This window comes from Gadus morhua, chromosome 13 (genome assembly GCF_902167405.1).
Source record: "Gadus morhua chromosome 13, gadMor3.0, whole genome shotgun sequence".
NCBI classification, from domain to species: domain Eukaryota; kingdom Metazoa; phylum Chordata; class Actinopteri; order Gadiformes; family Gadidae; genus Gadus; species Gadus morhua.
The window spans coordinates 130,001-155,523 of record NC_044060.1 but is presented as its reverse complement, the minus strand read 5'-3'; the positions used below and the strand labels follow the sequence as shown (position 1 = coordinate 155,523).

At 51.7% G+C, this 25,523-nt stretch overlaps 1 protein-coding gene across 13 annotated transcripts in view; it reads left to right on the top strand.

The window, feature by feature from the left end:
* The window catches only part of LOC115557217 (eukaryotic translation initiation factor 4 gamma 3), a 73,283-nt gene that overhangs the window by 35,534 nt on the left and 12,226 nt on the right, over window positions 1-25,523 (top strand). For 6 of the 13 annotated variants that reach the window (XM_030374858.1, XM_030374855.1, XM_030374852.1 and 3 more), the window contains 17 exons: window positions 890-1,061; window positions 1,545-2,801; window positions 3,671-3,756; window positions 4,308-4,605; window positions 5,153-5,277; window positions 7,448-7,582; window positions 9,208-9,357; window positions 10,831-11,028; window positions 11,338-11,484; window positions 12,441-12,677; window positions 13,349-13,453; window positions 13,583-13,724; window positions 15,854-15,975; window positions 18,110-18,206; window positions 19,659-19,782; window positions 20,509-20,789; window positions 25,218-25,330. In XM_030374858.1, coding sequence (XP_030230718.1) covers window positions 890-1,061; window positions 1,545-2,801; window positions 3,671-3,756; window positions 4,308-4,605; window positions 5,153-5,277; window positions 7,448-7,582; window positions 9,208-9,357; window positions 10,831-11,028; window positions 11,338-11,484; window positions 12,441-12,677; window positions 13,349-13,453; window positions 13,583-13,724; window positions 15,854-15,975; window positions 18,110-18,206; window positions 19,659-19,782; window positions 20,509-20,789; window positions 25,218-25,330 — 3,789 coding nt within the window. The remainder of the gene's footprint in view (window positions 1-889; window positions 1,062-1,544; window positions 2,802-3,670; window positions 3,757-4,307; window positions 4,606-5,152; window positions 5,278-7,447; window positions 7,583-9,207; window positions 9,358-10,830; window positions 11,029-11,337; window positions 11,485-12,440; window positions 12,678-13,348; window positions 13,454-13,582; window positions 13,725-15,853; window positions 15,976-18,109; window positions 18,207-19,658; window positions 19,783-20,508; window positions 20,790-25,217; window positions 25,331-25,523) is intronic. The other 7 variants (XM_030374865.1, XM_030374854.1, XM_030374864.1 and 4 more) reach the window with 5 other exon arrangements.

Genomic DNA, 25,523 nt, shown 5'->3' with positions numbered 1-25,523 from the left:
GATTGGCGTAAAGGCGAGCATTAAAGGATCTCTCACGCACTGAGGACTGGCGAGGGAGGGAGGGGGGCTGGTTGTTGTGGTGGTCGCTGTTGTCCTGGTAACTCCTTCCTCCTTGTGTCTCTTCTCGATGTTAACTCTGTCTCTCCTTTTTCTTCTGTCCTCCTTTTGTTTTTCTCTCCATCTCGTCCTGATTGGTCATGCTTGCTGTCTTCCATCCTCCCTGCACCCATCTTTCTCTTCCCCCCCCCCTCGGGTCCGATCCTCTGTGCTTGGTTGTCCGTCTGCTCTTATTTGTTTTTTGCGTGTGGATGGGCTCTTGTCTCTCTGCGCCTGTCTCTCCGTCGCTCTGTCTGTCTCTCTCTGTCTCTGTCTCTCTCTCTCTCTTTCTTTGTCTCTGTCTGTCCCTGTCTCTCTCTCTTTCTCTCTCGGTCTGTCTCTCGGTCTGTCTCTATCTCTCATTCTCTCATTCTCCCTGTCTCTGTCTCTGTCTCTTCTCTGTCTCTCTCTCTCTCTGTCTCTGTCTCTCTGTCTCTCTCTTCTCTGTCTCTCTCTATGTCTCTGTCTCTGTCTCTCTCTCTCTCTCTGTCTCTCTCTCTCTATGTCTCTGTCTCTCTGTCTCTCTCTCTCTCTGTCTCTGTCTCTCTCTCTCTGTCTCTCTCTCTCTCTCTCTCTCTCTCTCTCTCTCTGTCTCTGTCTCTCTGTCTCTCTCTTCTCTGTCTCTCTCTCTCTATGTCTCTGTCTCTCTCTCTCTCTCTCTGTCTCTCTCTCTCTCTCTGTCTCTGTCTCTCTCTCTCTGTCTCTCTGTCTCTCTGTCTCTCTCTTCTCTCTCTGTTGCTAGTTTTTATGGCCGCACCCTCATTATCCTCACATTTTTTACCTCAAATCGCAGCAGCAGGCGAGCAGCAGGCAGACGCCGGAGCTCCAGCCCCCCCCCCCGCCGGGGCCTCCCGCCCAGCCCCAGCAGACTCCCTCTCCTGGGGCCTACACCCCGGAGCCGCAGGGCCCGCCCCCGGGCCCGACCCCCGGGGCTGCTGCTGCCGCCGACACCACGCCTCGGCCAGGTCTGCCCCTTCCCTTCCTCCCCCTTCTGCTGTAGCCAGGTCATGTTATTATGAATCTAAGTTTTAGTCTGCTTTGAATGGTTTGTTTAAATGGATACTCGGAGAAGTCAACAGATCAAATGCATTTTAAAGAAAGTCACTCCGTCAAAGTGTAATATCTGCTCAACCGGCATGTGGCGGGCAGTTATCTGTTAGGGGGCTATTGTAACGCCCGGGTCATGGGTCATGGTTCTGTCTCCAGCCTCGTTGTAACGCCCGGGTCATGGTTCTGTCTCCAGCCTCGTTGTAATGCCTGGGTCATGGTTCTGTCTCCAGCCTCGTTGTAACGCCCGGGTCATGGGTCCTGGTTCTGTCTCCAGCCTCGTTGTAACACCTGGGTCATGGTTCTGTCTCCAGCCTCGTTGTAACACCCGGGTCATGGTTCTGTCTCCAGCCTTCATGTTGTGCACGCGTTAAAGGGTGCTGTATATTTCCTGTTTCTAGATGAAATACCAAAAGTTGAGCCGGGCCTCCAGAAGTCTTCCTCTCCTGGCCCGCTGCAGCCCGACCCCGCGGTGAGGAGACGGGAGGCCAGCCCCCCTGCTGAGACCCCCAAGCCTCCCTCAGCGGCCCCTGCAGCAGGCCCCCTGCCTATCGCAGCAGAGGCCAGCGCTGGGGAACGCCCCTCCACCGTGGAGTCCCCCTCCACCGTGGAGCCCTCCTCCACCGTGGAGCCCTCCTCCACCGTGGAGCCCTCCAACACCGTGGAGCCCTCCAACACCGTGGAGCCCTCCTCCACCGTGGAGCCCTCCTCCACCGTGGAGCCCTCCTCCACCGTGGAGCCCTCCTCCACCGTGGAGCCCTCCTCCACCGTGGAGCCCTCCTCCACCGTGGAGCCCTCCTCCACCGTGGAGCCCTCCTCCACCGTGGAGCCCTCCTCCACCGTGGAGCCCTCTTCAACCGTGGAGCCCTCTTCCACCGTGGAGCCCTCCTCCACCGTGGAGCCCTCCTCCACCGTGGAGCCCTCCTCCACCGTGGAGCCCTCCTCCACCGTGGAGCCCTCCTCCACCGTGGAGCCCTCCTCCACCGTGGAGCCCTCATCGTCTCCAGCTGCACCGTCCCCCTCCGCCACCGCCACGGAGCCCACAGTCCCCCTGGCACCCCCTCCAACACAGAGCCCCAAGGAGCCCCAGGCCTTGCTTGTAGCCCCTCCTCAGACCCCCAGCACAGAGCAGCCTCTTCCAGAGACCCCCTGCGCTCTGGCCACTCCACCGGTCCAAGCTCCCGAGGCCCTCAATGGCCTCGCAGACCCCCCAGCCGGGCCGCACTCCCCAGCGCAAGAGCCTTCCCCCCTGGCCTCAGCTGTACTCCAGCCCCAGGCTTCGTCACCGGCCTCTAAAGAGGTTTCCCAGGAGCCGCTGGCCACAGAGAAGAGCCCGGTGGGGGCCTCTGCTTGCCCTGGGGCCCATGTGGCCCATGTGGCCCTTAAGACTCCTGTCGCCGTGGTTCCGGTCACCCTGTCCTGCTCCTCTGCCCCCTTGACGTCCATGCCTGCGCCCCCTCCTGGCCTGCCCCCGCTGGTGCAGGCCCCGGCGGAGGATGGGGAGCCCAGCAAGCCTGTGGACACTAAAGCTCTTCCTCTGAAAGCGGGCCTGGAGTCCCCTACTGGGCTGGCTGATGGCACGGCAGGGGCCCAGAAGGCAGGGGCCCAGAAGGCAGGGGCCCACCCGCAAGCACTCGCCAGGAAGAGTCCCACTACAGGTGAGCAGTGGAACTACACTGTGTGCATGTATACATAGATGGATGGATGGATGGATGGATGGATGGATGGATGGATCTTGAGTTTTATTGATTCACTCAGTGTGGGTTGAATATGAAATACAGAACGCCACAGTCTTGGGAATTGTAAACAGGCAGTCGCTTATTGCAAGTCTAACGTAAAGTAAGTGGAACTAAAAACAAAAAGGAGTTCTGATATGAGTGTTGACATTTTGTGGGTTGAAATTGGTAAATTTTTATTAATCGATTAAAAAATAAATAAAAAGATTACGTTATCTCATTGTTTTCGCTCTCATTTTAACAGCCCATATATATATATATATATTACTACTTTCTCCCCTCATCAAAGGCAGTTTCCTCACTATAACAACTGGTACTCAATAGGCTGGAGAGCGACTCATCTGTCTAAACTGCCTTTAAGGTACGTTGGCAGTATGCATGTACTAGAAGGGCTGTTTTACAAAGCTTCTTTCGTGGAAATTGTTTCTCCTATTTATTAAAGCCATACGGTAGAGCCAGCTGTGCAGGCCAGGTCACATGGAAAATATTATATTTTGCCACGTGATCATCACAGTTTTGTTCTTAGATTTTCTCTGTGCTTTGAGTCTGTTGCCCTGTGTATCCAAAGTAACGTTGATGACATTGACTTTAATGTAGTCAACTCCACGTTTCAACCACATTTGATGTTGTTTCCGCCATTGCAAATTCAAATGCAAATGAGTAAACGTGTGTGTGTGTGTGTGTGTGTGTGTGTGTGTGTGTGTGTGTGTGTGTGTGTGTGTGTGTGTGTGTGTGTGTGTGTGTGTGTGTGTGTGTGTGTGTGTGTGTGTGTGTGTGTGTGTGTGTTGCAGTCGGCCAGACTTCTTCTGCCACACCAAAGAGCTGGAGGAAACCAAACGAGGTCCCTGGAGGAGAGGGCCCCCAGAAGGAGAGCAAGGTGAGGAGGCCGCCCCCACCTGCTCCTCAATGTCACGGTGGCTCTGTACTCACTGCAGGTCAAATGACCTCATGGCAATGTTAGACACCCAGAGCTCCACCCTGAGCTCCAGTGGAGCCAGCTGAACACATGTTAGACACCCAGAGCTCCACCCTGAGCTCCAGTCAGTGGGGAGCCAGCTGAACACATGTTAGACACCCAGAACATCACCCTGAGCTCCAGTGTGGAGCCAGCTGAACACATGTTAGACACCCAGAACATCACCCTGAGCTCCAGTGTGGAGCCAGCTGAACACATGTTAGGCACCCAGAGCTCCACCCTGAGCTCCAGTGTGGAGCGAGAGGCGTCTAGGCTAGTCCTCTGATAACATCCCGGTGCACGTCCCCATGGTAGAAAGGGTCTCAAGGCCCCGGTGAGGACCAGAGACCCTCATGTTAGCCCGCCGTGTGTCCCCCCCTTTGGGGACCAGAGGCCCTCATGTTAGCCCGCCGTGTGTCCCCCCCAGTGAGGACCCGAGGCCCTCATGTTGCCCCGCCGTGTGTCCCCCCCAGGAGGAGCAGAGCCCCCTGCGGTGCTGCCCCCACACCCCCCCGCGCCCGGCCGCCCTGCTGCCCACGCCCAACATCCCCCCCACAATCCCGCCCCGGTTCCTGGTCAGGGGGGCCCCCGCCCAGCCCGCCGCCCCGGAGGAGAACGGCGAGGCGGAGCCCATGAGGAACGGGGCGGGGCCTATGAGGAACGGGGCGGGGCCTATGAGGAACGGGGCGGGGCACGCCTCGGAGACGGAGAGCAGCGACAGCGGCGGCGGCCTGGGGGACAAGGAGAGCTCCGGAGCACCGGACACAGAAGGTGAGGGGGGGCGCTGCAGGCCGGGGGGGTCCGCCCTGGGGGGGCCCTGGTGTCGTCCCAGGGGTCCGCCCTGGGGGGCCCTGGTGTCGTCCCAGGGGTCCGCCCTGGGGGGGCCCTGGTGTCGTCCCAGGGGTCCGCCATGGGGGGCCCTGGTGTCGTCCCTGGGGTCCGTCCTGGGGGGCCCTGGTGTCGTCCCTGGGGTCCGTCCTGGGGGGCCCTGGTGTCGTCCCAGGGGTCCGTCCTGGGGGGCCCTGGTGTCGTCCCAGCGGTCCGTCCTGGGGGGCCCTGGTGTCGTCGCAGCGGTCCGTCCTGGGGGGGCCTGGTGTCGTCCCTGGGGTCCGTCCTGGGGGGCCCTGGTGTCGTCCCAGGGGTCCGTCCTGGGGGGCCCTGGTGTCGTCCCTGGGGTCCGCGGTTTGGCTCTGGTTTATGGAGAAGGGTCAGTACTGAAGTGTTTTACTGTGGTGCTGTCTGTGGGTCCATACTAATCACTAAACTGTAAATGTTCCCCCTCATTCCTTCCCACTCCTGGTGTCTGTCGTCCCCCCAGACCTGGCGGAGTCCCCCGGGAAGAGGCAGTACAACAGGGACTACCTGCTCCGCTTCCAGTTCATGCCGGCCTGTGTTCAGAAGCCCGAGGGGCTCCCACCAATCAGTGATGTGGTGCTAGACAAGGTGAGCTAGCCCCTCCCCCTAACCCTAACCCACCAATCAGTGACGTGGTGCTAGACAAGGTGAGCTAGCCCCTCCCCCTAACCCTAACCCACCAATCAGTGATGTGGTGCTAGACAAGGTGAGCTAGCCCCTCCCCCTAACCCTAACCCACCAATCAGTGACGTGGTGCTAGACAAGGTGAGCTAGCCCCTTCCCCCTAACCCTAACCGACCAATCAGTGATGTGGTGCTAGACAAGGTGAGCTAGCCCCTCCCCCTAACCCTAACCCACCAATCAGTGACGTGGTGCTAGACAAGGTGAGCTAGCCCCTCCCCCTAACCCTAACCCACCAATCAGTGACGTGGTGCTAGACAAGGTGAGCTAGCCCCTCCCCCTAACCCTAACCGACCAATCAGTGATGTGGTGCTAGACAAGGTGAGCTAGCCCCTCCCCCTAACCCTAACCCACCAATGAGTGACGAGGTGCTGGACAAGGTGAGCTAGCCCCTCCCCCTAACCCTAACCCACCAATGAGTGACGAGGTGCTGGACAAGGTGAGCTAGCCCCTCCCCCTAACCCACCAATGAGTGACGAGGTGATGGAGCTTTGTGCGATGGATCACCTGACAGCCGTCTCCATGCAGACTGTTCTTGCAGAGCGATATGAAACGGGTTTATATTAGGGTTAAGGTTAACCCTAACTAATGTTAATATATACCCGTTAGGGTGAGGGTTAACCCTAACTAATATTAATATATACCCGTTAGGGTGAGGGTTAACCCTCACCCTAACGGGTATATATTAATATGTATATGAGATACTTAGTTGTATACTCAAGAGCTGAATGCTCTAGTGAAACACACAACAAAGTGATATATTCAAACCAATCCAGATGTTGAAGAGGTGAGGGAGTGAGGGCTATGGATGCAGGAAGGTTCACAGAGATTCTTCTACGCATGCTTCTGTTCTGGGCGAGTATCTACGCATGTGTCTATTGGCAGGCTCTAGTGGGCTCTGTCCAGAGGCTCTAGTGTGCTCTGTCCAGAGGCTCTAGTGGGCTCTGTCCAGAGGCTCTAGTGGGCTCTGTCCAGAGGCTCTAGTGGGCTCTGTCCAGAAGCAAACCTCTCTAAGAGGAACTGAGAATGTGAAAGAATGTGAAATGAGTTTGTTTTTTAAGAATCAATACACATGGGGCTGGTGTACGTACCTACAGCCAATACTGAGTGGGTTCCTGGGTTTCGCCTCTCACCCTTGTCGTTGTGTTGGTGAGTTTGTGTGTATGTGCTATTCCCCGCTAGGTCTGGGGCGACTTCTGTACGTACGGACGCAGCATCTATTGCCCTGAAACACTGTTTTGATTAAAATAGCGTTGATGCTATGTCATGTTGGGCAGGGTTGTTGGTGTACACGGCACGACCACCTCCCCCAAACAAACCGAGAGAGAGAGGGGGAGAGAGAGGGGGAGGGGGCTGGGTACGAATGTACAAAGAGTCAAGGGCAGCTCAAAGACAAAAGAGCTAGAGTTATCTGTCTCTGTTTCTCTACCTTCTCTCTGTCTCTCTTTCTGTGTGTGTGTGTGTTTATGTCCCTCTGTGTCTACCCCCCCCCACCCCACATCTGGTTCCGACTTGGCGTTCCCAGGCCCCTCGTATCAGAGTAGCACCGTTGAAATCCGTAAAGGCTGCAGCTACAAAGGGCCTCAGTGTAACACTAAGGGCCTCAGTGTAACACTAAGGGCCTCAGTGTAACACTAAGGGCCTCAGTGTAACACTAAGGGCCTCGGTGTAACACTAAGGGCCTCGGTGTAACACAAAGGGCCTCGGTGTAACACAAAGGGCCTCGGTGTAACACAAAGGGCCTCGGTGTAACACAAAGGGCCTCGGTGTAACACTAAGGGCCTCGGTGTAACACTAAGGGCCTCGGTGTAACACTAAGGGCCTCGGTGTAACACTAAGGGCCTCGGTGTAACACTAAGGGCCTCGGTGTAACACAAAGAGCCTCGGTGTAACACAAAGGGCCTCGGTGTAACACAAAGGGCCTCGGTGTAACACAAAGGGCCTTAATGTAGTGTGTATGGACTGTGTGTTGTGGCCCCTGGGTTGTGGCCCCTGGGTTGTGGCCCCTGGGTTGTGGCCCCTGGGTTATGGACTGTGTGTTGTGGCCCCTGGGTTATGGACTGTGTGTGTCCTCCAGATCAACCAGACCAAGCTGCCATCCCAGCAGCAGCAGCAGCGCGTGTCGGAGCCGCGCGTCGTCTCCAGGGGACCCGACTTCACGCCTGCCTTCGCCGACTTTGGCAGACAGATGACCGGGGCTCGCGGCCCCCCTGTGAGTTACCCACACCCACACAGACAGATGACCGGGGCTCGCGGCCCCCCTGTGAGTTACCCACACCCACACAGACAGATGACCGGGGCTCGCGGCCCCCCTGTGAGTCACCCACACCCACACAGACAGATGACCGGGGCTCGCGGCCCCCCTGTGAGTCACCCACACCCACACAGACAGACAGACACATGTGCATCAATCTATGACACACATACATCTGTATTTAAACACACATGTGTGTATGTGTTTTTTTAATGAACACATTCGCTCACGTGCATGGAAAAAGACACGTGCATCAAACATATGACATACATTCATGTTTATTAAAACACAAACACGCACACAAACACACACACACTCGTTAAATACTCACTCACCAGCACTAAACACGTATCAACACATCAAACATACATGCAGATGCAAATATCAACAACTATGGACCAACAGCCTCACCTCCATGCTGACACAGAGACACACAAATGTACAAAGCTCCCTTATGACTGCCAATGGTGAATCCCCTCTCTCCTTCACGTACCATTGATCAATGGCATCCTTCAGAACAATTGACGGCACAACGCCTTGACCAACCTTACCCCCAGAGGGGGGGAATTATTATCCCTGGTGAATGACCCCAGTTTGTTGGCCGGGCAGATGCTTCTATACCATTGTGGGGGTGTTTGTGTGTCAGCTTGCTCTGTCTGTGAGCTGAGGTTCTAGACCAGCCTTAAGAAGACAGCAGTATTGTCCTGTTTCACAGCTATGCTACGCCTCTTTTCATCCATTTTGTTTTCCTAGTCATATTTTGCAGCTCAGTTCAAGATGATCTTATAACTTGATGTGTTTTAAAGTGTTGTGCATTTCGATGGTACCAGCTAACAGAGAAGGGCTGAATGGATAGGTTAACCACGTCCTCAGGCAAGAGCAAATGTAGTTGGGTCACGATGCCACAATGATAAAACTCTTCGCAAGATAACTGAAAGCTAATATACGTGTGATGACTAGGAGGGTGGGTTGGGAGAACATTTACAATATATGAGTAACAGGGCGGATAGTTGAGTACGAATGGTGGGAAGACGACTGCAGCAGTCCCCCAGATCCTACTGAGTTCAGCCTCTTTCTAAATGAAGGAGCTGAACATAGCTCCTTACCCAATTTGTGCTGGTTAGTTGTGTGAAACATTTGCCTTTATCAATACATTTGCAGGCCAAATAATAGATTGCTTATTTTAACTAATAGAAAATGTAACTGGTTTAACTATAAGTATAGTTGTTGACATCTTGCAGTTAATATTACCAATACAATCCCTTTGATAAAAATCATATTAGGAATATGCAAATTCTCCGGTCATATATGTCTCAGACAAATTACCTCATTGACTTGCATACCATGTTTAAAAACCAAAAGATTTTGGCAAAACCCAAGAAAAGGTTTAACTTCTCCTCATGCTTCGGTCATTAGTTTCAGTAGGGTCTTCCATTAGAAGAGCAAAAGTTAATCATTTGATTTAACTTTCTTCAGATTAAGTTAAATTCAATGAAGGCCCTTTATCAGTGCTACAAAGTTATTTAGCTTAAACAAGTAATAAAATATGAGTGAAAATATAACAAATCCCCCCCACCCACTAGATGGTCAACATGGGGGCTCGCCGCCCCCCTCCCAGAAAGATCATCATGAACGTGTCGGACGACATCCAGCTGAAGAAGTCTGAGAACGCCTGGAAGCCCGGCCTGAAGAGAGAGGCTGTGGGAGAGGAGACGGAGGTGAACCAGACACAGGTGGGCGCACTACAACAGACTGCAGTACACACTGCAGTACACACTGCACTGCACACTGCAGTACACACTGCACTGCACACTGCAGTACACACTGCACTAAACACTGCACCACACACTGCAGTACACACTGCACCACACACTGCACTACACACTGCACAACAACACACTGCACCACACAGTGCAGTACAAACTGCACTGCACACTGCAGTACACACTGCACTACACACTGCACTACACACTGCATTGCACACTGCACTACACACTGCAGTACACACTGCACTACACACTGCACTACACACTGCACCACACACTGCACCACACACTGCACTACACACTGCACCACACTGCAGTACACACTGCAGTACACACTGCAGTACACACTTCAGTACACACTGCACCACACACTGCACTACACACTGCAGTACACACTGCAGTACACACTGCAGTACACACTGCACTGCACACTGCATTGCACACTGCACTTCACACTGCAGTACACACTGCACTACACACTGCGCTACACACTACACACTGCAGTACACACTGCACTACACACTGCACTACACACTGCACTACACACTGCACTACACACTGCGCTACACATTGCGCTACACACTACACACTGCAGTTCACACTGAACTACACACTGCAGTACACACTGCTGTACACACTGAACTACACACTGCAGTACACACTGCAGTACAACAGGCCATACACCTGTATTCAGTATATACTGCCCGTTTCTGAGTAGCTTGCTAAAGGTCCTAAGAATATTTACCGGTTCATCAATTTGGTAACAGTCCCTTGGTAAACCTGTTTTAAATTTCCATCCAATCAAATTTGGACGTCCCGCCCCCTTCTGACACTAAATTATTATTGGCCAGACAGCTGTCGATTAACAGTCCAATGAGGCGGGGTCAGACCGGCTCGGACCAGACCTCCGGAGGTAGTGAGGCCAATAAAAAGCTAAAAACATGTTATTCTCCTGAAGAATGGGAAACAATGAGGTTTGTGTCTGATTTGCGGTACGAGCCGTCAGTCGTAAACGATGTAACTCTGAGCTCCTCTTCACCAGAGCGAACAAAGAAGAGGAGGAGCTGAGATCAGCAGTCTGTTTACCAAAGCCATGGAGAACAGCCTTCCATCTATACAATATAACTCATACCCTCAGATGGGTTAGCCCTAACCCTAACCCTGGTGTTTTCATCACACAAAACCATACCAGTGCTCAAGTATTAAAGTATCATAGCAAGACGATAACTTAACCAAGTGCATACACCTTCAGTAACTACATTTAGACAAGAGGATAGTTTCTCATCTACAGCTCATTCTACCTGCTCCAGGAACAGGTAGAATGAGCATCCAATCGAACACCGGCACGATTCACAAGCCAATCGGAAGCTCGTTCAACCCGGTGAACAAGCTCGCCTCCCGAAACGGACCTTGACCCGGTCTCATTGTCCCCCCCCCCAGGAGCTGTTCCGGAAGGTGCGCAGCATCCTGAACAAGCTAACCCCCCAGATGTTCAACCAGCTGATGAAGCAGGTGACGGACCTGACCATCGACACCGAGGAGCGTCTGAAGGGTGTCATCGACCTGGTGTTCGAGAAGGCCATCGACGAGCCCAGCTTCTCGGTCGCCTACGGCAACATGTGCCGCTGCCTGGCAACGGTACGGCGCTGTGATGTCCCCCTGTGGGGTCTCTGAGGGGTGGACCGAGGGACTGGTCTCTGGTTAGACGGCTGTGGGATGGGGGGGGTAGAAAGTGATTAGTCCTTTTCCACTGTAGTGTCTAAATGGAGATGTCTTTTTATGCTGGTTGTTTTTTTTTCCCATATATTTCTGTATCATTTAATCTTTTTACGTTTTTAAATGCTAAACTGTGTGTGTGTGTGTGTGTGTGTGTGTGTGTGTGTGTGTGTGTGTGTGTGTGTGTGTGTGTGTGTGTGTGTGTGTGTGTGTGTGTGTGTGTGTGTGCAGCTTAAGGTGCAGATGACAGACAAGCCCAACACCACGGTGAACTTCCGCAAGCTGCTGCTGAACCGCTGCCAGAAGGAGTTTGAGAAGGACCAGGTGGACGACGTGGTGTTTGAGAGGAAGCAGAGAGAGCTGGAGTCTGCTGCATCGGTACGCATCAAACACGCAGCGCTCTGGTGGATCATCAACCTGTAATGATGCATCGGTATAAAGCACGCATTCTATGGGGCGGGATAGCCTAGGGGTGGGGGTGTGTGACCTCAATGACCCCCGTCAGGGCCGGCCCCCCTCTGGGGGTAAGGGAGGAGTCTGAAGGGAAGGAAGGGTCAAGGAGGGGCTGGCACGCTATTTCACAAACGATTATACTTCTCACGCTTCAACATTCAAATGAATGCAAAGCTATCATCCCACGCGGTTAGTGATGGGACCTTTAGCCATTGATCAACACAACATTAAACTCTTTATAGTAATGGATTCTCAGTTCAGTTCTACCTGTTTCTGAGTGTCTGGTGAAGTACTTTGATTATTCACAAAAAGAGTAAGTTGATGTGTTTTATATCATTAGTATATTTTAAGGTTGCAGATAGGGCTGTTTATGCTCTCAATGGTAACGTTCTGCACGGTGGTTTGTTGATTTATACTCTGTTTTCCTTCTCCACCCTCACCCCCCTCCCCTCCTCTCCTGCTCACCCCTCCCCTCCTCCCCTCTCCTCTCCCCCCTCCCCTCTGCTCCCTCCTCCTCTCCTCCCCCCTGCTCCCCACTCCTCTCCCCCCTCCCCTCTCCTCCCCCCTCCCCTCCCCTGCTCCCCACTCCTCTCCCCCCTCCCCTCTGCTCCCCCCTCCACTCTCCTCCTCCTCTCCTCCCCCCTCCCCTCTCCTGCTCCCCACTCCTCTCCCCCCTCCCCTCTGCTCCCTCCTCCTCTCCTCCCCCCTGCTCCCCACTCCTCTCCCCCCTCCCCTCTGCTCCCTCCTCCTCTCCTCCCCCCTCCTCCCCTCCCCTGCGCTGCCCCACCCTCCTCCTCTCCTCCCCCCTCCTCCCTCCTCCCCTCGCCTCCCCTGCCCCCCACTCCTCCTCCCTCCTAACCCTCACCCTAACCCCCCCCCAGACTTCGGAGCGGGAGCTGCTCCAGGCGGAGCTGGAGGAGGCTAAGGACAAGGCGCGCCGACGCTCCATCGGGAACATCAAGTTCATCGGGGAGCTCTTCAAGCTGAAGATGCTGACGGAGGCCATCATGCACGACTGCGTGGTCAAGCTGCTGAAGAACCACGACCAGGAGTCACTGGAGTGCCTCTGCCGGCTGCTCACCACCATCGGCAAGGACCTGGACTTCGCCAAAGCCAAGGTGAGCCAGCTCTGCCCAGTCGGTCACGGACTGGTCTGTGAGCAGGCTTAGTTGGCTCAGGCAGCAGTTAAGACACCTGAAACGTTCCGATGGTAGCCCTGTTTCTTGTGTGCATATAAACATGCAGAGTTCCATGGGTCTGGTTGTTGAGCAGGCTTGGGTAAAGCCATGCCGCGGGGTGGAGCAGCTTCCCGCTGCTGTGATTAAGAGGAGCAGCCAGTCTCAGCCTTGACACCAACCACATGGCTCCATTGTAATGACCGTTGGGGACCGTGGATTCATATTATCTTTAACACAGATCTCGATTGTCAAGGCAAATATATTGGGCTTCAATGTAGAGCCGTTGTTCCTGCATTTGAGTTGTGGGATACTCATTATTCAGCTAATGGGGTACGTGGGCCTTCTGCATTACGTAAAGAGGCCACTTCACGCATTACGCTGCATTAAATGCCGGTTTTTCCTATTGCATTCAGATTATCCCCCAGTTTCCCCTCTTTCATTTTCATGAATTCACGGTCCTTTTAATGGTAATTATTTCAGAAACTTTTTATTTTTACTGCCGCATTCGCAGGCCTTCAGATCTGGTCTGAATGTTGAGTTTACTCTGCCATTTGTAATAAGAAAACAATCGACTGAGTTAAATGTCTCTCTGGTCCCTCTCGTCACTCCAGCCACGCATGGATCAGTATTTCCGTCAGATGGAAAAGATTGTCAAGGAGCGGAAGACGTCGTCACGGATACGGTTCATGTTACAAGACATTATAGACCTGCGGTTGGTGAGTGTCGCCGTGTATGAATAAAGCTTCAGTGTATAATGGTCCTGACCTTGCACCCCTAGATCTCGTCAGGCCTTTGCCTTTATCTCTGTGGTGACGGTGCCTTCCCCCGTCCCCTCCCCCCCGCAGCACGACTGGGTGTCCAGGAGAGCCGACCAGGGCCCCAAGACCATCGAGCAGATCCACAAGGAGGCCAAGATCGAGGAGCAGGAGGAGCAGAGGAAGGTGCAGCAGCAGCTGCTCAACAAGGACGCCGCCAAGCGACGGCCAGGTAGGCGCCTGCATGGAGGGCTCATCGCCTGCAGTAGATGGAGCCAAGATGGACGCCTGTTCATGCGTTCGTTTTAGTGCTCGAAACAGAGCTCCCATTAGACCTCAGAGCCCACACAGAGGTGGGGGATCGCATGCGCTAGTTAGAGCCGAGAGGGCTCCCTGTTCATTAGTTTCAGAGAAACATGCTCTGAATACGGAACATGAGGCCCTGGAGACCTCAGAGCCAGCATGGTGATGGCAGGAGCTAATACGGGGGCCCTAAAGACCTAACATCAGGACGTTCCATAAGCAGCTTAAGCCCATCTGAAGAACGTGCGGTTTCCTGTCGTGTTTGGTTGATTCCTCCCAGTACTCCTGGTTGTTCTGAACATGAAGCATCCCACGCTGCCTAGAACGTTCCTCATGTTCCCCTAACTGTCCCCGTATTACCAGGCCCTGCTGCGCTGCAGCTCAGCTCCTATATATATATATATATATATATATATATATATATATATATATATATATATATATATATATACTATATATATTAGAGCTGTCAAGCGATTAAAATATTTAATCGTGATTAATCGCATTAATGTCATAGTTAACTCTAATTAATCGCGATTAATCACAAATTATTTTTCTATGCTAAATATCCCTTGATTTTTTTGTCCCATAATTCTTCTCATTTTAATTCTCTTATCAACATGGTGAAGTGCATCGGCTTGCCTTGTGCAAATGATTTTTAATGATAACAACATTGGCATATACACTGATCAAAACAGGACGATACAAAAAAAGAGCCTATAGTGCAATTAAACGACTGCTTTGAACAAATGTCATTTGAACATAGCAGTCAGGCTACTGCTTCTTTGTTTTGAGCCAAAGAAAAAAAAAAAAAAAAAAATTTTTTTTTTTTTTTTTATAAAATAATTGCGTTAATCGCGCGATAAAAAATTTAACGCCGTTAAATTTGGTTTGCGTTAACGCCGTTAATAACGCGTTTAACTGACAGCTCTAATATATATATATTAGTGGTGCAACGGATCGCGGGTTACCCGTGATCCGCACGGATCAACCCTCACGGTTCGGGACGCAAGTGATTCGCGGATCGGCTGAAAAAAGTTGTGCATTCACGTGATCAGCACATGTTTAAAGGACAATTCCGGTATTACCAACATCAAGTATCATAGCGAAATACAGTTTCTGTCGTGTTTTATTTGACATTCCGTAAATCCCATTGAACCGGAAACTGGAAGCGGACATATTTATGTTTGGTTGTTGTCTTTTCGCTCGGTTCTCCGTATCAACAGTAGGGCTAGAATCGAGCGAAAAGACTACAACCAACGCCCCTTGCAAGGAGCAATGAGTCTTCCAACCGAAATAAATGGATTTACAAAATGCCAAATAAAACACGAAACTGTATTTCGCTACCATACTTGATGAAACAAAAGAAGATGAGGATGTCTGCATTGCCTTGAGAGAGTGTAGACTCTAAACTCTCCCTAGGCAATGCAGAAGTTGCAAAATCCAGGGTTAGGGATTATTTACTATCCATGTTAAAAAGAAGAAGGAATAATGCCTCAGACTGCAATTTTTTTTAATATTGACTATGCTTAAAGGAAGCAGGATTATTTTTTCACTTTTTGTTTTTACACATTTGAAGATTTATCACTTTTTAACCCGAAGTGGTACAGCCTAGGCGGGCCATGAACTGCGAAATTACGCTGTTAAAATTGGTTTGCGTTAACGTTAATAACGCGTTAAACTGACAGCACTAATATATATATATATATATATATATATATAAAATGTAACAACAAACCAAGACCAATATTATACTGAATATAAGCACAATCCCGCCTCCACCATCCTGTAAAATGATTGCTTTCATGTCAGACCATGAAAGCAGTCAAAGCGAGGAGTTGGATAAGCGATGTGTGTGTGAAAAAGTATTCCAGTCAAAGATATATTCCACTAATACAGTAAAGTCATCTTTATATTTTAAGTCTGTCTGTTACAGACTTACTTGATCATTAGGACAACGACATCGGACATGGCAGCCTTTTATCTGATCGCAAGATTCTCGTTGATGCCCTGGTCTGAACGCCGCTGTTTACCCCCCCCCCCCCCCCCCCCCCCCAGACCCCCGGGAGCAGAGAGACCAGAGGGAGCCGCGGACCCCCAGGGAGGAGACCTGGAACACGGTGCCCATGACCAAGAACAGCAGGACCATCGACCCCAATAAGCTCATGAAGATCTCCAAGGTCAGCTCCTGCACCTCCTCCCTCCCTCCCTCTCCTCACCGGCCTCCTCCCTCCCTCCCTCCCTCCCTCCCCCCCCTCTCTCCTCACCGGCCTCCTCCCTCCCTCCCTCTCCTCACCGGCCTCCTCCCTCCCTCCCTCCCTCCCTCCCTCTCCTCACCGGCCTCCTCCCTCCCTCCCTCCCTCCCTCCCTCCCTCCCTCCCTCTCCTCACCGGCCTCCTCCCTCCCTCCCTCTCCTCACCGGCCTCCTCCCTCCCTCCCTCTCCTTACCGGGCTCCTCCCTCCCTCCCTCTCTCCTCACCGGCCTCCTCCCTCCCTCTCTCTCCTCACCGGCCTCCTCCCTCCCTCCCTCCCTCTCTCCTCACCGGCCCCCTCCCTCCCTCTCCTTACCGGGCTCCTCCCTCCCTCCCTCCCTCCCTCCCTCTCCTCACCGGGCTCCTCCCTCCCTCCCTCCCTCTCCTCACCGGCCTCCTCCCTCCCTCCCTCCCTCTCTCCTCACCGGCCCCCTCCCTCCCTCTCCTTATCGGGCTCCTCCCTCCCTCCCTCCCTCTCCTCACCGGCCTCCTCCCTCCCTCCCTCTCTCTCCTCACCGGCCTCCTCCCTCCCTCCCTCTCCTCACCGGGCTCCTCCCTCCCTCCCTCCCTCCCTCTCTCCTCACCGGCCTCCTCCCTCCCTCTCTCCTCACCGGCCTCCTCCCTCCCTCCCTCTCTCTCCTCACCGGCCTCCTCCCTCCCTCCCTCCCTCCCTCCCTCCCTCCCTCCCTCCCTACCTCCTCACCGGCCTCCTCCCTCCCTCCCTCTCTCCTCACGGGCTCCTCCCAGCCCCGGTCCGGGTCCGGTTTGTTCTCTGGAGGACGTCTGGGCTGCGATGAGGCCTCGGGTTCTCGCCCTCTGATTGAATGCCACCCCCAGTTTCGTGGTTGTAGTGTTTGTTTTGGAACCACTGTGGCTATAAATCCCATTTTGTCGTCTTTTGCAGAAGACACTTAAACGCTCCAAAAAACATGTTGTGAAAGAACAAGCCAAGGGTCCATCCAACGCAGCATAAAGCCTGTTTGTGGCTGTGGTTGGCATTCATTCCCCAGACCACTGACTGCCGTTCCTAGAAAACCAGGAGAACAGAGTTGAAATCTCTAATTTCTCATACGATGACAATGATTTAACCTCAGTGGTTTGTTTGACCCATTGTGGCTAGATCCTTTTGGTATAATCTAGAATATCTACTGCTAATTATGCTACATTAACTTTACTCTGAAGTTCCTTAATTGAGTCAGGAGTTAATTTAATCTCATTGTCAGCACGTAAACATCTTCCATAGCGGACCTACTGTACTTGAAGCCTGCCATTCACACATTATCTCTGCTGTGACCATCACACGGCTGCTTTGTGTTCCTAGATTAGTCTGCTCTCTTCCCCATCCTCTGGCGATCTCACCACAACCCCATCCTCCCACTCCTCATCTGGTCTCTATTATGGGCTGTTCAGTGGGACACCCTGCTGGAGGCCTGGGGTACTGCCGGTGGTGATGTGCTATGTTCTGTTTCAGGTGTGAATGGCAGAGGACTGCTGTTACACCTACAGATGTGAGGTGGTCAACTCGACACACCTACAACAACACCGGCCAATAAAGAGCAATAAAGGCCAAAGTTAAACTTGGGGTTGATTACAATTTAAAGGTTGTATCAGCCGAAACAAAATGATCCCATTCATCTGATCTTTCCTTGCAATCCGCTAGCCGCAGGCCGTCAAGAGAACGCGTCTCTCTAGGCAGCCTGCGCTGCGAGATCGTACAAAAAAACAAATGGTACTACCAACCACTCCAAACCAAAATAAATAGTATTCCAACCACCAACAAGGGGTGGGTCTTTTGGGGTTTTGCGCTGCGTTCATGATCGTTCTTACTGGATGCACGAAACACGTAAGGGAGGGGTGAGCGGGCTCTGTTTGTTTGGGATCTCACTTCAACACCAACAGGGTTAGGGGTTAGGGTTAGGGTTAGGGTTAGAGACGTCACCCGACATCGCTGATACAACCTTTAAGAAGGCGGTCGGTTTCCACTGAGAATCCCTCCAGTCTAGGTCCATGTCTTTACTCCCAGGGTAGACCTCCACTAACGGGTCCTACGTTGTCTCCACAGCCTCAGATGGATGAAAAGATCCAGCTAGGACCTCGGGTCAGCTGGATAAAGGGGAGCAGTGGAGGAGCCAAGGCCGGCGACTCAGGTGAGACCACAGGTAGCTTGGCATAGACTCAGGTGACCCTAGCTTAGGATAGACTCAGGTGACCCATAGGTTAGCATCAATGAGGCTTGAGTAAGTTCCCCTGTGCTCTAACCTGAATCTAGCTTAGAGCACAGGGGAACTTACTCAAGTCTCATTGGTTATTATAGATGGTTAGATTAGGTATAGATGGATCCGAATGTAAATGATGTGCGTAACTCCACGGCAGTAGACTCCGCATTAGAGCCATTAAGCTAAAGCAATGAGATAGGATTCCCTTTATTAACCCCACCATGGTACATGTGGCTGTGGCAGCAGAAGTACAGAACCGTAATGAGAACACTATGACTCATCTCCGTGGTGACAAGGGGTTAGGGTTAGGTCTCATGGTCTAGGGTTTGGTCTCATGGGCTAGGGTTAGGTCTCATGGGCTAGGGTTAGGTCTCATGGTCTAGGGTTAGGTCTCATGGTCTAGGGTTAGGTCTAATGGTCTAGGGTTTGGTCTCATGGGCTAGGGTTAGGTCTCATGGTCTACGGTTAGGGTTAGGTCTCATGGTCTAGGGTTAGGTCTCATGGTCTAGGGTTAGGTCTCATGGTCTAGGGTTAGGTCTCATGGTCTAGGGTAAGGTCTCATGGTCTAGGGTTTGGGTTAGGTCTCATGGTCTAGGGTTAGGTCTCATGGTCTAGGGTTTGGGTTAGGTCTCATGGTCTAGGGTTAGGTCTCATGGTCTAGGGTTAGGTCTCATGGGCTAGGGCTAGGGTTAGGTCTCATGGTCTAGGGTTAGGTCTCATGGTCTAGGGTTAGGTCTCATGGTCTAGGGTTAGGTCTCATGGTCTAGGGTTAGGTCTCATGGTCTAGGGTTAGGTCTCATGGTCTAGGGTTAGGACTCATGGTCTAGGGTTAGGTCTCATGGTCTACGGTTAGGGTTAGGTCTCATGGTCTAGGGTTTGGGTTAGGTCTCATGGTCTAGGGTTAGGTCTCATGGTCTAGGGTTAGGTCTCATGGTCTAGGGTTAGGTCTCATGGTCTAGGGTTAGGTCTCATGGTCTAGGGTTAGGTCTCATGGTCTAGGGTTAGGTCTCATGGTCTAGGGTTAGGTCTCATGGTCTAGGGTTTGGGATAGGTCTCATGGTCTAGGGTTAGGTCTCATGGTCTAGGGTTAGGTCTCATGGTCTAGGGTTAGGGATAGGTCTCATGGTCTAGGGTTAGGTCTCATGGTCTAGGGTTAGGTCTCATGGTCTAGGGTTAGGTCTCATGGTCTAGGGTTTGGGATAGGTCTCATGGTCTAGGATTAGGTCTCATGGTCTAGGGTTAGGTCTCATGGTCTAGGGTTAGGTCTCATGGTCTAGGGTTTGGGATAGGTCTCATGGTCTAGGGTTAGGTCTCATGGTCTAGGGTTTGGGATAGGTCTCATGGTCTAGGATTAGGTCTCATGGTCTCCACCGTGTGCTCTCCCTCTCCCATCAGAAGGGTCCCGGTCCGGCGGCAGCAGTCTGAACCGGTACTCGGCCCTCCAGGCCACCCCCCCCGTCCCGGGGTCCCCGGCCCCCGCCCAGAACGCAGACTACGACTCGCGGAGAGCCCTGGGGAGGTACGTGTGTTAGAGGAAGAGTTGTGAGGCAGCAGACTGCAGAGTGTAGTACATACCTGCAGCTGGAGTAGAGGAGCAGCTACATGTAGTAGCTACAGGCCAGGCCTACGGCCAGGCCATAGGCCAGGCCGTAGGTAGCTACTACATGTAGTAGCTACAGGCCAGGCCGTAGGCCAGGCCGTAGGTAGCTACTACATGTAGTAGCTACAGGCCAGGCCGTAGGTAGCAACTACATGTAGTCTACACTGAGATCCCGTAATGCTGCTCGAGCTCTGGGAGTTGGTCCGGCGAGGTCGAAGATGCTAGGAGTTTAATATTGCTGTCTAATATAATGTTGCCACTATTTTCCAATGGAACAATATAATCTACCGTTCAGATGGACCGTTCACAATGCTTGCGATAAGTACTTGGCACAGGCTGCACTACTGGGAATCTATCCCTAACCCGTAAGCGTTCTACCAGTTGATCATCACTAATGTACTGCTCCTCTTCCTCCTCTTCCTCCTCCTCTTCCTCCTCTTCCTCTTCTTCCTCTTCTTCCTTTTCCTCCTCTTCCTCTTCCTCTTCCTCCTCTTCCTCTTCTTCCTCCTCTTCTTCTTCCTCCTCTTCCTCCTCCTCTTCCTCTTCCTCTTCATCATCTTCCTCCTCTTCCTCTTCTTCCTCTCCCTCCTCTTCCTCTTCTTCTTCCTCCTCCTCTTCCTCTTCCTCCTCCTCCTCCGTCCCCAGCCGCAGTACGGGCAGAGAGCGCAGCGACAAGCCCCTGAGCCCGGCCCCCGCGTCGTGGCCCGGGCCCGTCTCCAGGGCCGGCAGCTCCAGGGACCTGATGGAGGGGCCCGAGGGGACCCAGGAGAAGGAGGGGGAGGAGCCCCGCAGACCCAGCCCCCCCGAGAAGAAGGCGGAGCCAGAGGGGAGCCGGGCCAAGGAGGCCGGTAAGAGCCCCAGAACACCCTGGAGAGAACCGGGGGCGCTGGAGCAGCAATACGAGATGGAGGATACGGTCTATAGAGGTGATACGGTCTATAGAGGTGATAGGGTCTATAGAGGTGATACGGTCCATAGAGGTGATACGGTCTATAGAGGTGATACGGTCCATAGAGGTGATACGGTCTATAGAGGTGATACGGTCTATAGAGGTGATACGGTCTATAGAGGTGATACGGTCTATAGAGGTGATACGGTCAATAGAGGTGATACGGTCTATAGAGGTGATACGGTCTATAGAGGTGATACGGTCTATAGAGGTGATACGGTCTATAGAGGTGATACGGTCCATAGAGGTGATACGGTCCATAGAGGTGATACGGCCTATAGAGGTGATACGGTCCATAGAGGTGATACGGTCCATAGAGGTGATACGGTCCATAGAGGTGATACGGTCCATAGAGGTGATACGGTCTATAGAGGTGATAATAGAGGTGATACGGTCTATAGAGATGATACGGTCTATAGAGGTGATACGGTCTATAGAGGTGATACGGTCTATAGAGGTGATACGGCCTATAGAGGTGATACGGTCTATAGAGGTGATACGGTCTATAGAGGTGATACGGTCCATAGAGGTGATACGGTCTATAGAGGTGATACGGTCTATAGAGGTGATACGGCCTATAGAGGTGATACGGTCTATAGAGGTGATACGGTCCATAGAGGTGATACGGTCCATAGAGATGATACGGTCCATAGAGGTGATACGGTCTATAGAGGTGATACGGTCTATAGAGGTGATACGGTCCATAGAGGTGATACGGTCCATAGAGGTGATACGGTCCATAGAGGTGATACGGTCTATAGAGGTGATAATAGAGGTGATACGGTCTATCGAGGTGATACGGTCTATAGAGGTGATAATAGAGGTGATACGGTCTATAGAGGTGATACGGTCTATAGAGGTGATACGGTCTATAGAGGTGATACGGCCTATAGAGGTGATACGGTCCATAGAGGTGATACGGTCCATAGAGGTGATACGGTCCATAGAGGTGATACGGTCCATAGAGGTGATACGGTCTATAGAGGTGATAATAGAGGTGATACGGTCTATAGAGGTGATACGGTCTATAGAGGTGATACGGTCTATGGAGGTGATACGGTCCATAGAGGTGATACGGTCCATAGAGGTGATACGGTCTATAGAGGTGATATAGAGGTGATACGGTCCATAGAGGTGATACGGTCCATAGAGGTGATACGGTCCATAGAGGTGATACTGTCCATAGAGGTGATACGGTCTATAGAGGTGATACGGTCCATAGAGGTGATATAGAGGTGATACGGTCTATAGAGGTGATACGGTCCATAGAGGTGATACGGTCTATAGAGCTGATGAGGTCTATAGAGGTGATACGTCTATAGAGGTGCTACGGTCCATAGAGGTGAGACGGTCTATAGAGGTGAGACGGTCTATAGAGGTGATACGGTCTATAGAGGTGATACGGCCTATAGAGGTGATACGGTCTATAGAGGTGATACGGCCTATAGAGGTGATACGGTCTATAGAGGTGATACGGTCCATAGAGGTGATACGGTCTATAGAGGTGATACGGCCTATAGAGGTGATACGGTCCATAGAGATGATACGGTCTATAGAGGTGATACGGTCTATAGAGGTGATACGGTCCATAGAGGTGATACGGTCCATAGAGGTGATACGGTCCATAGAGGTGATACGGTCTATAGAGGTGATAATAGAGGTGATACGGTCTATCGAGGTGATACGGTCTATCGAGGTGATACGGTCTATAGAGGTGATAATAGAGGTGATACGGTCTATAGAGGTGATACGGTCTATAGAGGTGATACGGTCTATAGAGGTGATACGGCCTATAGAGGAGATACGGTCCATAGAGGTGATACGGTCCATAGAGGTGATACGGTCCATAGAGGTGATACGGTCCATAGAGGTGATACGGTCCATAGAGGTGATACGGTCCATAGAGGTGATACGGTCTATAGAGGTGATACGGCCCATAGAGGTGATACGGTCCATAGAGGTGATACGGTCCATAGAGGTGATACGGTCTATAGAGGTGATAATAGAGGTGATACGGTCTATAGAGGTGATACGGTCTATAGAGGTGATACGGTCTATAGAGGTGATACGGTCTATGGAGGTGATACGGTCCATAGAGGTGATACGGTCCATAGAGGTGATACGGTCTATAGAGGTGATATAGAGGTGATACGGTCCATAGAGGTGATACGGTCCATAGAGGTGATACGGTCCATAGAGGTGATACTGTCCATAGAGGTGATACGGTCTATAGAGGTGATACGGTCCATAGAGGTGATATAGAGGTGATACGGTCCATAGAGGTGATACGGTCTATAGAGCTGATGAGGTCTATAGAGGTGATACGTCTATAGAGGTGATACGTCTATAGAGGTGCTACGGTCCATAGAGGTGATACGGTCTATAGAGGTGAGACGGTCGTGATACGGTCTATAGAGGTGATACGGTCTATAGAGGTGATACGGTCTATAGAGGTGATACGGTCTATAGAGGTGATACGGCCTATAGAGGTGATACGGTCTATAGAGGTGATACGGTCTATAGAGGTGATACGGTCTATAGAGGTGATACGGCCTATAGAGGTGATACGGTCTATAGAGGTGATACGGTCCATAGAGGTGATACGGTCTATAGAGGTGATACGGTCCATAGAGGTGATACGGTCTATAGAGGTGATACGGCCTATAGAGGTGATACGGTCTATAGAGGTGATACGGTCTATAGAGGTGATACGGTCCATAGAGGTGATACGGCCTATAGAGGTGATACGGCCTATAGAGGTGATACGGTCTATAGAGGTGATACGGTCTATAGAGGTGATACGGTCTATCCTTACAAGGACACGAAAATTTGACCACATCACACCAATTCTCAAATCCCTCCACTGGCTCCCTGTCCCATTCAGGATTGAATACAAGGTTTCCCTACTGACCCACCAGTGCCTCCATGGTAATGCTCCTATTTACCTGAAGGAGCTAATCACCCCTCAGCCCACTTCACGACACCTCCACTCCGGTCAGGCAAACCTCCTGCAGATCCCAAGGACCAAACTCCGAACCATGGGAGACAGAGCTTTCTGTCACGCCGCTCCCTGTCTTTGGAATGCTCTCCCTGACCACCTGAGAGCACCACTGACCCTGGACACTTTTAAAAAAGGCCTAAAAACCGACCTTTTTAAAAAAGCCTTTCATTAGTTGTTTCCTTTGGAGAGACGTTCTCTCTCCAAATTTTTACTTTTACTTTTCTTTTTTTTTTTCTTATGTAGCACTTTGAGATTGTTTGCTCAATATAAAGTGCATTACAAATAAAATTCATTATTATTATTATTATAGAGGTGATACGGTCTATAGAGGTGATACGGTCTATAGAGGTGATACGGTCTATAGAGGTGATACGGTCTATAGAGGTGATACGGTCTATAGAGGTGATACGGCCTATAGAGGTGATACGGTCCATAGAGGTGATACGGTCTATAGAGGTGATACGGTCTATAGAGGTGATAATAGAGGTGATACGGTCCATAGAGGTGATACGGCCCATAGAGGTGATACGGTCTATAGAGGTGATACGGCCTATAGAGGTGATACGGTCTATAGAGGTGATACGGTCCATAGAGGTGATACGGCCTATAGAGGTGATACGGTCTATAGAGGTGATACGGTCCATAGAGGTGATACGGTCCATAGAGGTGATACGGTCCATAGAGGTGATACGGTCCATAGAGTTGATACGGTCCATAGAGGTGATACGGTCCATAGAGGTGATACGGTCCATAGAGGTGATACGGTCCATAGAGGTGATACGGTCTATAGAGGTGATACGGTCTATAGAGGTGATACGGTCCATAGAGGTGATACGGTCTATAGAGGTGATACGGTCCATAGAGGTGATACGGTCCATAGAGGTGATACGGCCCATAGAGGTGATACGGTCTATAGAGGTGATACGGTCCATAGAGGTGATACGTTCCATAGAGGTGATACGGCCTATAGAGGTGATACGGTCTATAGAGGTGATGAGGTGATACGGTCTATAGAGCTATAGCGACGACGTCAACGTCTTGGGCGGACTATATCTCTGCTGATCAACACTATGAATGCTGGTAACAAATACATTGTAAATAAATTGTTTCGTTTTGCGAAGTAGCCGTGTAATAAGCGGGATAATGTATAGAACTTCGCCGGTCATTATCGAAAAATAAGCCCCTTCATGGCGAACAAGACACCTCCGCTGCGCGTCGGTGTCCTGTTCGCCCTGTCGGGGCTTATTTTCTCGATAATGACCGGCGTTCTATACATTATCCCTTACATAACAACCTCCATGTTAGTATATTATTATTATAATAACCACTGTATTGATGTGTTAGGGTTACCCTAACCCTAACCCTGTTATTGTCTCCTGACCCATCACTACTGTCCTCCGTCAGTCCGCCCTGGGCCGGCCGCCGCCCCCGACGGCCCGCTGCTCCCTGAGGAGGAGGAGGTGGAGAGGAGGTCCAAGGCCATTATCGACGAGTTCCTGCACATCAACGACCTCAAGGTACCTCAGGAACCCGCGGACACTGGAGGACCTAGAATAGGATGAACTAGAATTGTACAAACTGGAAATGAAAAAACTTTACAATTTGGATAAACTGCCTTCAACCCTTAAACACTCCAGATCATTTAGAGCAGCGATACATTCTAGTGCCTTCACCATCCAGAATTCACGTCAAAATGTCTTCAGAAATTGT